Source organism: Dermochelys coriacea, chromosome 1 (assembly GCF_009764565.3).
Source record: "Dermochelys coriacea isolate rDerCor1 chromosome 1, rDerCor1.pri.v4, whole genome shotgun sequence".
Taxonomy (NCBI): Eukaryota; Metazoa; Chordata; order Testudines; family Dermochelyidae; genus Dermochelys; species Dermochelys coriacea.
Genome location: NC_050068.2, coordinates 117,334,967 through 117,348,662, shown reverse-complemented (window position 1 = coordinate 117,348,662; position 13,696 = coordinate 117,334,967). Strand labels below are relative to the sequence as shown.

The 13,696-nt window shown below is 38.9% G+C and overlaps 1 protein-coding gene across 8 annotated transcripts in view; it reads left to right on the top strand.

Moving 5' to 3' along the window:
• The window catches only part of MAP4K4 (mitogen-activated protein kinase kinase kinase kinase 4), a 251,706-nt gene that overhangs the window by 211,720 nt on the left and 26,290 nt on the right, over positions 1-13,696 (top strand). For 3 of the 8 annotated variants that reach the window (XM_038398590.2, XM_038398608.2, XM_043514677.1), the window contains 10 exons: positions 453-683; positions 1,590-1,696; positions 2,398-2,549; positions 3,632-3,729; positions 4,025-4,033; positions 4,711-4,886; positions 5,466-5,586; positions 6,712-6,903; positions 9,634-9,751; positions 10,028-10,198. In XM_038398590.2, the coding sequence (XP_038254518.1) occupies positions 453-683; positions 1,590-1,696; positions 2,398-2,549; positions 3,632-3,729; positions 4,025-4,033; positions 4,711-4,886; positions 5,466-5,586; positions 6,712-6,903; positions 9,634-9,751; positions 10,028-10,198 (1,375 nt within the window). The remainder of the gene's footprint in view (positions 1-452; positions 684-1,589; positions 1,697-2,397; positions 2,550-3,631; positions 3,730-4,024; positions 4,034-4,710; positions 4,887-5,465; positions 5,587-6,711; positions 6,904-9,633; positions 9,752-10,027; positions 10,199-13,696) is intronic. The other 5 variants (XM_038398627.2, XM_038398649.2, XM_038398598.2 and 2 more) reach the window with 4 other exon arrangements.

The window sequence follows — 13,696 nt, the reverse complement described above, 5'->3', positions numbered from 1 at the left end:
GACTTTAGTTATAATATAAATCAGAATATATTTAGGTTTGCACATTTAGCAGTATTCCTAACTTATGGATTTCTTCACTTTGATATCTGCTTTCAAATTGTCCATCCAACAGGTGCTGCTATGTAAGACCTGATCAGAGTCCATTGAAGCCAGAGGAAAAGCTCCTGTTGATTCATTGGGCTCTGGATCAGGCCCATAGTGCAGATCTTATGTTTGTTTATTTTCTGGTTACTAGTGTATGTGTATTTGGAGAGCGTACCTCACCAAAATGCATACATGCCGTGTTCTAAGTCTGTTATGTTCTCTGGGCACCTTCCTTGCTTTTTGATTCCACCTTACGCTTACCTTATGCCATAACCAATTTGTCTCTCCCCACCCACTCGCCTTTATTCTGTTAAAAAAGCCAGTTGTACAGAGCGCATTGAATGTTTTATGTTTTGTTTTCTTGTAAGGTACAGTGGTCCCATCTGGCATCTCTCAAGAACAATGTTTCCCCTGTCTCGCGATCCCATTCCTTCAGTGACCCTTCTCCCAAATTTGCACATCACCATCTTCGTTCTCAGGACCCATATCCACCTTCACGCAGTGAAGTGCTAAATCAGAGTTCTGACTCTAAGTCGGAGGTACCTGACCCCACTCAAAAGGCTTGGGCTAGATCAGACAGTGACGAGGTGCCTCCAAGGGTAAGGAGTAGAAAGACAGAAGTGTGCTGCTTTTTTTTTTTTTTTTTTTTTTTTTCCTTTTTTAATTTGAAGGGTGTGATCGTTTATGCACTGGAAAAGCCAACTCCACAGAATAGTGCCGTTATTGGGGAATATATTTTTGAAGGGAGTTTATAATGTAGATATCTAGTCAATTGTCCCATGATAACATGTTAAAAAAAAAAAAAAAAAGGAATTAATCTGATGAAAATGACAAATATTTACACACTATAGCTCTATAGAGAAGTGATTTATTATGCAAAGTTAAAAAATCATTACAATATTCAGGAAATAATTTAAAACTTCCCTGGCATGATAGCTTAAAGTTTATTTTCTTCTATTTCTGGTTGGAAAACCAAGCTGTAAACCATGAACTTATTTAAAGTTTAGATGGAACTGAACAAAAAAGAAACATTCAATATTTTTTTCCTTTCTGCTTGGGATTTGCTTCTTCTGAATATGTTCTTGCTTCTCACCAGTCTCTGTCTCCTGCTGATCCATTACCAGGCATTCATTTGGTTCCTTTGAGTTTTATTTTCCTAATCTTCATGCTATTTCAGCAAATTGCTTTGTGTGTCCCTTGCTTCAGTCAAAATGCCATATTCTTTTAAAATGTCTCAGTAGTCTGGGGGTAAGGGGTGTGTATGTTTGTGTGGTAGCTATTTAGGTATGTTAGTCTAAACTTTTTCAGTTCTTTTCAGTATCCAAACAGCAGCCCAGCTAAAGATTCTTTTTTTTGTTTGTTTGTTTGTTTTCTTTCATTTTGTTCAATTATACTGACTTTGGCTTAGAATAATGTTCAAAATGTATTTGCTGTGGCAGGAGATTCTTAATTTTTCCCCTTTCTCCCTTCTTCATTAATTTTTACTGTTTCTCTTTTCACCCAAGGTACCTGTGAGAACAACGTCCAGGTCTCCCGTCCTATCACGTCGAGATTCTCCACTGCAGGGCAGTGGGCAGCAAAATAATCAAGCAGGGCAAAGAAACTCCACGAGGTTCGTAACCCCAGATCTCCCAATCTCTCCTGTTTTGTAAGGAAAAGTTAGTTGGAAGGCAGAGAAAGGATCAGTGGCATTATCTCTCGGATGTGAAGGAAGGAGGAAAGTGGACCCATTCTCTCTTAGCAGTTACTGTTGAGTTTCTTTGGCACTAAATAGTTCAACAAACCTTAATGAATTTTCTTCTTGCCTCTGCCTCTTTGAAGGGGCTGCAATATTTTCAGAGTAGTCTTAACATTTAGAAAAAAGGGCCCAGGCATGCAAGTGCTTGCTATCAGGTATTGTACGTATTGCTGCAAATGGTCCCCTTGGGTTGCAGCGGGAGCTTTTCCCAGGAGTAAGCATGGTGCCCAGTAGTAAGTATTTAAGGGATCTAGTCCTAAGGAACCCAGAGGCTTTTCAGCTCTCAAATGTTGTAGTATTGTATAGCCAGTCCTCAAATAAAAAGAAGCACAAAAAGCAATTAAGAATTGTTTTAATTTCTTTTTTGAATGTGAAAGTTTGGTTCCTCAGGTATTAAGATGGCTAGTGTGGCTGCTGTGTAGGATGTGAATTGCTGAGAAAATCCTAAGCACAAGGATTAGTACACTCCTTCTGATCAGTCATTAACGAAATATTGATCAGTAACCAAGCTTGATTTGAAGTTTAAAATATGATATCTGAAAATAAAGTTGACAAATGCACTTTTCTGGAGATAGCAATATAGAGCCTCGGCTGCTGTGGGAGAGGGTGGAGAAACTCGTGCCGAGACCAGGCAGCGGCAGTTCCTCGGGCTCAAGTAACTCCAGCTCACAGCCAGGGTCCCATCCTGGATCTCAGAGTGGCTCTGGTGAACGGTTCCGAATGAGATGTAAGTCCTCTTCTCCCCTTACCCCCCACCCTTTTTTTAGGATTTCTAGATTAATCTGTAATGTTTGCATTGTGCAGCAGCTAATAATAATAGTAATACGAATGAAGGACAATGAATCTTCACTTAAAAGGAATTTTTAATGTAAAGTATCAGGCTGGGAAGTTTTGATCCTCTGTATGCCATCCCTTTTCATAGCCCTTGTTTTGAGGGGGTTGTATGTGTAAAAATCTTGAATAGTCGGTTTTAGCCTCTTTCTCCAATTCAGACTCAATTACAGTTTTATTCATCAGTGTGAGTCCATTCCTTTTCATATACGATCTTTGAACTAACTTCTTTCATATGTATGAGCATCTCGGATACTTTTTGATCATTCATTGCACATCAACTCTCTCCATGAGTACAAGGATAGATACTTTTTTCTGGAGCTAGATTCATTAGCGTTTTAATTATTTTCGCATTTGGGTTTCTTTTTTCCTAATGTCAAGATGTCATGTTTCCTTTTGACCCGAGATCAAATCCTCGATAGTTTTTTGTTTTTTTTAATATTGGAGGAGGTGTCAATGAAAACCTACAAAATTATATCTGAAAAGCAGTTCCAATCCCCTTCTGTAAACATACAGCAAAAATAGAAAACGTTCACTATAGCTTTTTGAATTGAGCTGGACACTGCTGCTATGTGGTGTGAGAGCATATTCAGCTGTATGGTGTAAGACACACTATAGAGGTAGCTAATGGGAAAGGAGCTTGGAATGAAATAGTCTGTGGAAACCCCAGAATGCTCAGTGTTGCATACTATTAATTCCCTAGTATAGATGGGCAAAGCTGCTGTAAGTCATGTGCCTCTTTCCATATTTTTAGTCACTGGTAAGCTGCAGTGCAAATCACAGCTGCTTGTGGTTTTTCCTGTCAGCACAAGAGGTTTGCACTGGTGCAGGTAAACTTGTGGCTGGCCCCCTAAGGCTGAAATACCCAGTGTAGACAAGGCCATGTGTTCCTTTTGCTGATGAAATAAAAAATTCCTAACTTACAATGACCCCCCTTTTTTTGTTTTTTTTTTTGGGGGGGGGTCTTGACGCATGTAGCATCATCCAAATCTGAAGGTTCACCGTCTCAACGTCATGAAAATGCAGTAAAAAAACCTGAAGAGAAGAAGGAAGTCTTCAGACCCAACAAACCTGCTGTAAGCTAAACCTAACTGTGCTGGTTATCTGATTTTTCACTTGATGTTAGATAGATCCATTACAAATACTTACATGGTGAACCTAAGCATTGTGAGTGAATTAGAGATTCAGTTTGGCAGTTGCATACTATGAAGTGTTAAACATTTAAATGCATTTTATTTGCTTCTTGAATGTTTGTGTTTTCTCATTTTCTTCCTTTCAAACCTCTCCTACCATCCTGTGTACTTTTCATGTGGCTGGACCAATGATGATTCATTTGACCCAACCATACCATTGCTGTGCTGAATGGTGCAGGGAGAAGTGGTAAGTGCTTAGCTATTACAATCGAATGTTGACTGCACAAAATAAAAAATATATGCTGTATCATTACATTTTGCGTCTTTGGTATCTAGAGGTCAGAGTAAATGATTCCAATGGTTCCATCTGAATCAAAATCTATGAATCTGATGTTTATTCTAATATTGCACTCAAATACCCCGATCAAATGAAGTCCTTTAAAGGAAGCTGGTGGCTCCCATCCCATCAGTTTATAAACTATGTGAAATATTTTATATGAACAGTATTCAGCTGAATAGACAGCTCAGTAAATTTAGGCTGTCTTACAACTTTGCTGCCCAAATTTCTGTGCACTGTAGCCTGTCAATATGCAGAACAGTTGGGGAGGGAAAATGGACTCCTTAAAACAATGTATTATAGCGTGTCCGTTGCTCTAGCGGTTCTGTTGAGAGCAAGAGGGGGCAAAGACCTACATAGTCTTAAATTTCTAGAGGTTTGGTTTTTTTTTTTAATTTGCCAGTAAAGCACAAAGAAATCAGTAAACCAATTAAAAAATCCCTTGTTGCTGGGAATGATGGAAGTGCAGCGACAAACTGAACAAACTCAGTCCCAGGGGCTGTGTTGCTGATATGTTGCCTCTCCTCTGCTCCAATCTGCAACCTCACTGTTGCATTTCATATTTTTTTCCCCTTTTTTCTCATTAGGATTTAACTGCCTTGGCAAAGGAATTGCGAGCTGTAGAGGATGTGCGACCTCCACACAAGGTGACAGACTATTCATCGTCCAGTGAAGAGTCGGGGACGACAGACGAGGAGGATGACGATATGGAACAAGAAGGAGCAGATGAATCTACGTCTGGGCCGGAGGATGCCAGAGCTGTGTTAGTTGTTCTGTTTTTTCTATTTTGTATGGCTATGGGGAAAAGACCTCAATGTATGTTTCGTTCATTAGCCCTCTTTTACCAAGACAGTATTCAGGAGTCCATCAAAAGTACTTAACAGTCAGTTAATGCTCACGTTTCTGAAACACACAGGGTAACATCTTCAAAAATGTTTCTTTTTCAAAAGTGACTTTAGCATTTCGTCTAAGTGCCTTTGAAAGTCAACGAGCAAGTGCCTAAATAACTTTTTAAAATAGGACTTAAGATCCTAAGTCACTTTGGCACCATTTGAAAATTTGATCCTTTAAATCTTAATGTTTGTCTTGTGTTACTAGAAGACAAATTATGATATTGTGTTTTGTTCTCTTCCCTCATTTGCATTTTATAAATGGTGAAGAATTGTGTTTAGCTATTTGCTTCTTAAAGAAGCTCTTCCTTGATAATTTATGTCAATATTCCACTTTGGATGCCGCTGTAAATGATCTATGACATGCACTTCATACGAATACATGAAGACGGAGCTAAAAAAGAAATACTATAGGGTTATTTTATCCAAATTATTTCTTGCTTGATGGATAGATCAACTCTGAACCTGAGCAATGGTGAAACAGAGTCAGTGAAAACCATGATTGTCCACGATGATGTGGAGAGTGAACCTGCCATGACACCTTCCAAGGAGGGTACTTTAATCGTCCGACAGGTATTGTATTTCCTTCCCTACACAGTGCTGTGCCTTTACTGTGATCATTAACCCACTTGTTCATTCACCCATACTGTTTCTACATTATATTTGTTGTCCATGTTATCAAGACAAAGATGTAGCATATTTTGGATGTGCAGACACTTGATGCATGCAGAGAAAAGAGTAGCCTCCATCCCTTGCTGCTACTGTTTTGCATGCCTTGCAATGACATCCATTATAGCACCATGCAGAGCACCTCAAAGTCTATGTCAAAAAAAAGTGATAGAAAAGCTGCAGGTGTGTGAAGAAAGCACTCAGTACAGAAGAACTTAACCTGGTTTTATGGTAGAACCAGATGCTGGATCTCGGAATTAGAAGGGGGTGGGGGTAAAAGTGCTCGATTCTTTTAACTACTTTAAGCCTAAAGTCAAGAACAAACTAACAAAAAAGCAAGGTAGCAAACAATTGGTGCTGGGGGCTGGGAGGGAACGTTACAAGGTGCAGGGCAGTGACTGGATGAATCTAGGTTTGTTGTTTGGTTTCCTTCTATTTTGAAATATTGTATCTTTACGATTGTGAAGATGATGCTTCCTTGTGTATTAAACTAGCTCATCTGTTAATGAGTCTGTCAGCTGCTAGGACTTCCTCAGTAATCACATTCTTGAGTTTTGCAACTGAATGTAATTTTTTTTAGTTGAACCCCTACGGTTTGCTAATTAAGATTTCATGGTGACTGTTTAAATAGCTAGATTAGGGAATTCACCAGATTTCAAGTTCTTATCAGAACATGACTCAAGCTAGAATTAAATAAAATGATGGTAAACAACAAATACAGAGAGCTTTTCCATGTAGCCATAGTAGAAGCAGCATAGACTTACTGGCACAATTATTCTTCTGGTAAAGGAGCTGGCCTTGCAAGTGAATCAGATTAAGTGAGAGGCTCAATTCTGCTCGCCAGAGGTGCAGTATTTACTGAGTTCTGGAAGCTCAGCACACTTCTAACCCAGGCATCAAGGCATAGAATATCGGTACATTTTAAAAAAAAAAAAAAAGAGAGAGAGAGAGAGCGAGTAGATAAAGCTGATAGGGATGAAAGCCCTAAGCAGCACTTGAGCAAGACAAGTGTGCCTGTTTTTTCTACAGAGTACAGTTGACACAAAGCGTACCAGCCATCATGAGAGCAATGGCTTTGCCGGTCGCATTCACCTCTTGCCAGATCTCTTACAGCAAAGCCATTCCTCCTCCACTTCTTCCACCTCCTCCTCCCCATCCTCCAGCCAGCCGACACCCATCATGTCCCCACAGACACCCCAGGACAAGCTAACTACTAATGAGGTATGTCTTGCACCACAGCTGGCTGCTTTCTTAGGGTTATTCCAGTATTGCCTAATAGCTAGTTTGCAGAGGAACTCCAGCCAATCTTCCCCTGCTTTTTTCTGTCACTTTTCTCCCTCCCCCCAAAATAACACATTTCAGTTCTGTGTGAAAAGCCCTTAACTCTAGATCAGTTTTACCCCAAACTTGCTAGTTTACTATTTTTGCTTTCTATAGTGAGTCATTAATTGCATGGCTTTTGTTTAAATTAAACTTGATTACCATATATTCAGAAAAGGTTTTTTTTTTGTTTTTTGTTTTAAATTTCTGTATTTTGGGAACAGACTAGTTGCAAGGAATCTGCTGGGGTTTTAAATAATAATTAAATCAAACCTGATAATTTTGTCTTGATGTTACCATAAAAAAGGAGCAAATAACTACGCATGTGCAAGTAACTCACTTGTGCAAACTACCAGCACAGGATAGGAAGCTGATTCTAGCCTCATTGAAGGATTTTACTCTTTGAAATTGCCACATGGGGTTGGTGACCATTTCAGGAAAGCTAGGTTATTTGGGGTACTAGCTGTTTGGAATAGTGTACTACAGGGGCTCTTCAGGTTTTTAAGATCTAGCTGTGCTATGAAAAATTACTCCTGATTATTCTCCAAGTCTGCTCTCTATCTCTAGTTGGAGTCCTATCTGAGGACTTCACTGTTCCAGAATTTTACTCCTGTTATCTTTGCTGGCTCTGCAGTGCAAAGAGGGACTATGTTTCATTCTTCTAAACCAACAACAGAGTTGTTCATTAAATCCCAGTTATATAGTCAATCCTTGTACTTTTGCGACTCTGTGAAGGTGATGGGGATGCACAGATGTGAATGAATTTGTCCTACACATCCTGTAATGCTGGTGGTGAGGAATGAGAAGGAAAGCACCCAGCATGACTTTCAGTTTCCAGGTTGAACAGGCAGGCCTGGCTTTTAGAGAAAATATCTTTAGACTTGTAAACAAGTATGATGTAGAGTCAACCAGCCACTATAAATGTGCAACAACATGCTGCTGCTTCTCAGAATAGAAGTGAACTTTAAACACACAGGTGCTTTGACATCGGTGCCAGGCTGAGGTATTCTGTGTACAGTTACCAAAGAACCTGAGTTAATGGTGATGCACAATTTTCACAATAGGATGAAAAGCGCTTGTGAAACGTATTGAACCATGTGACAGCAAGCATTCATTTTGTCACAGAAGTTCAGTCCGTGTAATGCTTGTCATTCATTTTCAGCTGTGCTTCACTAGTCTTTAACTTTGTAAAAATATACTCTGACAGATTACATAGACCAGTTCAGTGATTCAAGGATATACCTGTTCATTACTTTGGTCTAAGCAACAAATAAGCAGGGTTCAATCAATTTAGCTCAAACTGAGTTTTGATAAGGAGATCATGGCAGTTGTTTGTGGTGGCATTGAAGTTATTAGTAATGTGGTTGAAAATATTTTGCTTTGCAGAAAAGTTCAGTATGATTAAGCCCAATACAACAAACGCTCACTAGAACGCGGGATTTGGGATCCATGCACGGGGACCGCCTTCAAATGAATTGCAATTAAAGTAATTATATTTGGGATCCATGACCACAACCACGTTATATGCGAATTCGCCCTATATAGACGCGCGTTCTAGCGAGGGTCCTGTGTAATTGTATTTGGTGAGGAAGGTGGAGATTTAGAGGGGACAGAGGCTTTAGGTTGGTTAACAGTGAGGAAGCTCCTCCAATCTTGTTTGCAAAGGCATAAAACAAGCTGAGCAGAAACACATTCCTTTTGTCCACAGTAATTTTACACGTACAGAGAAACACACTTGCACTGTTTGATTGTTTTTTATTTGTGCCATTCTGCTTTAATGTGCAATGTTCTCACTATAACACTTAACTCACTAAACTGGCAAGGATTTTTCAGTCATTCCATCTCCACTTTTAACAGTTCATTGTTTCACTTGTCTTTCTACCTTTTTTGTGTTTAGAATACAAAACTAAATAAAGCATCAGTGCTTTTATCAACTACATATTCATAGCTTCATATCACTGTTTACTGCACCTTTCACACTAATGAGCCCCTTGTTTGATACAGGTGTAATATTTGCTATGTGAAATGATGGTGGAAGAAACTGCTGGAGCTTTCTGGCAAGAGGCTCAGTTTAAAAAAACAAAAGTAGAGAATTAACATGAAGTACCAGACATTGAAATTTCATTAATCATAGAAGTGAATGCCTGATCCCAGATTATTTAGATTTTGTTGCCCAAACTAAGAGATCAAATTCCATAACATATTAAACAAGCTCATTTCAGGAGATGCGTAACAAATAGAAGTATGTAGTAGGCAATTCACAAATAGAAAATTAAAATATGGAACGAAGTAGTGCTAGCTTCTAATAACTTCATAAGTACCGTACATATTTTAACCGGTGGTAAGGAGACATTGCCTTACTTTTTGCCTGTTGTAGTGGCCATTCCTCAAATATCTCCTTTAAAATCTGAGATAATAGGGGTAAAGAACACACTGATTACATGTAGTGGTAATGTGTGAAATGTGCATCTATGGTGCCTGCTGTATGTATATAGGAAGTGTAGAAGGTTGGGGGTGGGTGGGAAAGGGCTTCAGAAAAGCAGTAAAGTTCTGTAGTGACTTAGAAATGTTCATTGTTATCGTCACTTTTTGTTGTCATTTATATTAATAAAGTTGAAATTTACATTGCAGACTCAGTCCGCTAGTAACACACTCCAGAAACACAAATCTTCCTCCTCCTTTACACCTTTTATAGACCCCAGATTACTACAGATTTCTCCATCTAGTGGGACAACTGTGACTTCTGTGGGTAAGTAATGTAGATGCAAGAAGACAACTGAAAAAAAAAAAAGGTTCAGTGACTTGAGTTGCTCTTTAAAGTAGTTTAGAATGTTTCCATCATGCTTGTTACTTGATTTGCACTGGATTGCATAGATTATTTCCTTTTTTCCATTTACATTTCTTACAAAAAGAAAGACTTGCTTAATATTATCAGTTACCGATCTGGGTTATTTAAAAGTAAGTATATGGTAAATATTTGGCACTTAGAAGATAGTATTTCATTTACTTTATTTTTTTTTCCCAGTGGGATTTTCTAGTGAAGCCATGAGGTCAGAGGCAATAAGGCAAGATCCCACCAGGAAAGGATCAGTTGTCAATGTGAATCCTACTAATACACGACCACAAAGTGACACCCCAGAGATTCGCAAATACAAGAAGAGATTCAATTCTGAGATTTTGTGTGCTGCCTTATGGGGTAATGTATATCTGCATCCCTCCCTCTTTTCCTTCCTCTCCTTCCCTTATTTCCTTGTTTTTCTTTGTCATTTACCCAGAGAGAGTTCATAAAATCAATCAAAGTGCACGAAGAGTGAGAGGGATTTGTAGTGCAGCAATTATCCAATGTCCAAATAAGCCATAGATTACAACACAGGGAGGGATGGAAAGTTGTCTCTTACAGCTTCTTGGTGTATATGAAAATACACCAGTATAAGCTTAATGACCTAAAAATGGGGTCTAAACTGTTCATAAATTCATTTAAGGAGCAAGGACAAATAAGTATCTGATATTTTGGAATAATCTACATAGCAATCAAAGCTCAGTCTGATGTCATCATAGTGAGATCTGGTTACTTTTGTGCTTATGGTGTGGCTATTCTGAGGTCTGGCTTGTATAGTCTCAGAACTGAATAATAATCATTCAAAATTTTGTCAGCCAATTGAGATGTTCTTGTCAGCTTTTTAAAACTCTTTTTAGTATATGTCTAAAAAAGAAAAGGAGTACCGGTGGCACCTTAGAGACTAACAAATTTATTAGAGCATGAGCTTTCGTGAGCTACAGCTCACTTCTCTAAGGTGCCACCGGTACTCCTTTTCTTTTTGCGAATACAGACTAACACGGCTGCTACTCTGAAACATCTAGTATATGTCTGTAGCTTTTGTGGGCATTCTGTGTCAGTACAAGATTGTTAGGTTAATAGGTTCATATTTGATTTTGCTTCTCAGAATTCTTGATGACAAATCAAAGGGCTTGATTAGAACATATTTCATGTTATAACTTTTATATTAGTGATCTCACATCAGTTTAGTTGGACTCACATAATTACCTGGGGAGAATAGGGCAAGTAACTAGGAAACTTCTTCTGTTTGAAACTATGGGCCACATTCTCTTCCAAACCCTTTGGGTTAGGCTTATGGGGTGCCAATGTGCCATTTACAGTTATGGCTCTTAGTTATCTTATGCCAGAGAAGGATTGGTCTGATGCCTTCCTACCTTGATATGCCCCCTACACCCAGGGTGGTTTTGTAGAGGAGTCATTTCCACTGGCTTTACAGCAGCAGAGAAATTGCCTATGCAATGAGAATTCAACACTGGCCACACGAATTGCCAGAATCCTGCCCTTTTGATACTGATATCTGTTTTAACGGTTTAAAACAAAAACATTAAACAGTTGTGAATGTTGAAAAAGCTGGAGGAGAAAGAGTTGGTCCTTCCCCAAAGTCACATGATTAGTAGATTAAGCATGGGACTGCTGTAATAGTTTCATTTACATAGCACTTTACCAGTTATGGTGTAGGCAGTGATGAGCTGCCAAAATCTTAACAACCGGGAGGGGGGCCCACCCCTGCCGGGACTCCCCGGGACTCCTGCCCCATCCAACCGTCCATGTTTAAATAATGTTTAAGGCTGGAGCACCCACAGAGTCGGCGACTAAGGGGCTGCTTTTGGCCAGTTGTTAAATTTAGAAGCCCTTTTAGAACCGGTTGTCCCTCGTCAGTTCTAGCGAACCAGTGCGAACCGGCTCCAGATCACCACTGTGTGTAGGTAAATATTGTTTGCTATTTTTACAGGGGATCGTCAGAGAAGTGAAGTGACTTGCTCAGAGTTTTTTATATATATAAATATATAAAAACTAGGCTCAAAATCTAGGTCTCCTGGTTCTATACTTGCTCCACTAAATCACAGTTGTCCACAAGCAAGTCTCTTAGCCTTCATATGACCATTTCTCCATCTGTAAAATAGGGGGCAATGATATTTACTATACAGGAGGTCTGAAAACATGCGTGATTTAAGATGCTGGTAGGTAGTAGATATGTTGTTCTCCTTCTGTGTATGAGGAAATTGGTTCAGCAAAGTTGTCTCACTGCAATTTTTCAACCTGGATGTCTGAATTTAGTGAAAGTCCTGCAGATACTCAGAACACTTGAAAATTAAGACAATTAGGTGCCTAAAAATGGGTTTAGGTGTGATAGTTTGAGGTAGTTGATCTAAACAACTTGCCTGGAAAGCACAATCGTCCAGATAGACATAAAAACAATGAGGAGTCCGGTGGCACCTTAAAGACTAACAAATTTATTTTGGCATAAGCTTTCTTGGGTAAAAAACCACTTCTGATACATGAAGAGAAGGGCTAGATAGACATAAGAGACCTGGATTCTAATCTTGGCTCTGACACCACCTAGCTTCATCTGTTTCACTTTACATCTCTAGACTAGTTTTGCTATTTATAAAGCAAGGATAATTATATTTACCTTCTTCATGATTACATGTTTATAAAGTGTTATATTCAAAAATAGGAGTATGGCCAGTTGTCATCAAATGTGTGTTGGGGGGGAGAGGAGAGGGATGGGAGTAGGAATGGGGGTTGAAGCAATTCCTGCCCAGTATTCATTCTATGAAGCTATCTGTGTTTGGGGAGCTGTCGCCATTCCAGCACCTCTTCATCAATCAGCTTTATCAAAGTTCATCAGTGTCCGTTTTTGCCTAAATGTGGGCTTAATATTTTTACATGCTTTTGTGTGAATAATGTTCAGTCCAAATTTTTAACTTTGTGCAAATGGAAGATGGCAGAGTGAGAGGCAGATAAAGAGAGAAGGGAGAATGAAATCACACTAAATAAATTGGGAACAAGTGTCAAACTTCCATGCCAAACCAAATTGCTCTGCCAGTAGGGGCTGGGCCATCACTCATGTTTAGCACTTGCACATTTCTTTGATCTACATATTTCATTCTTCTGTTGATTTAAAATAAAATCCTGGAGGTATTTTACAGCTATAACAAAACACTTCCTTGCTAAACATTTAGGCCAAATTAATTCTGATATATGAGGCAAATCTTTATTCTCAATGGATTTGTGCCTACTTACCCCTGCTGGGAGTTTGGTCCTTGCGATACTAAGTATGATAGCTCCTGTAAAGAGAGAGGGTTTTTTATTTCCTTTACTAATTGTAATGAAATAATGTTTAAGGCTGTAAATTTTATGAGATTCTCCCAGGAAGTTATCTAAATAGTTAAGTTCAATGCTAATAATATAGAGAGAAGATCAGAGAAGTAGATGCCCAGTCCCGCAATACAAAAGAAAGGCACTTTTATAATGTCCTTGTGGTAGCAGGCACACTTTGAAAAATTAGAACTGCTGAGCTGCAGGGAAGAGAAATATAGAGATTTTCATAGGCCTGAATGCTGCAAATATAAAGACATTTTAAAATTTAGGCATTAGTTACTGCTGGCTCACTGCCCATATCAATTTCTTTAAAGGGGGAGGTGTAAGGAACAGCTGACTATATATAAAGGGGTGTGAAATGCCTGTCAGAAATACATGAAGAGTTAAAGACACCACAGAAGGATATGGGCAAGGGTTATAGGGCCCTGACATCCAAAAGGGATGGAAAAGACCTTGAGGGAGCAAATTTACATGTGTATTTGCTTTTAAGCATATAGCATAACCTATACTAAGAAGCTTAAATGAATTAAG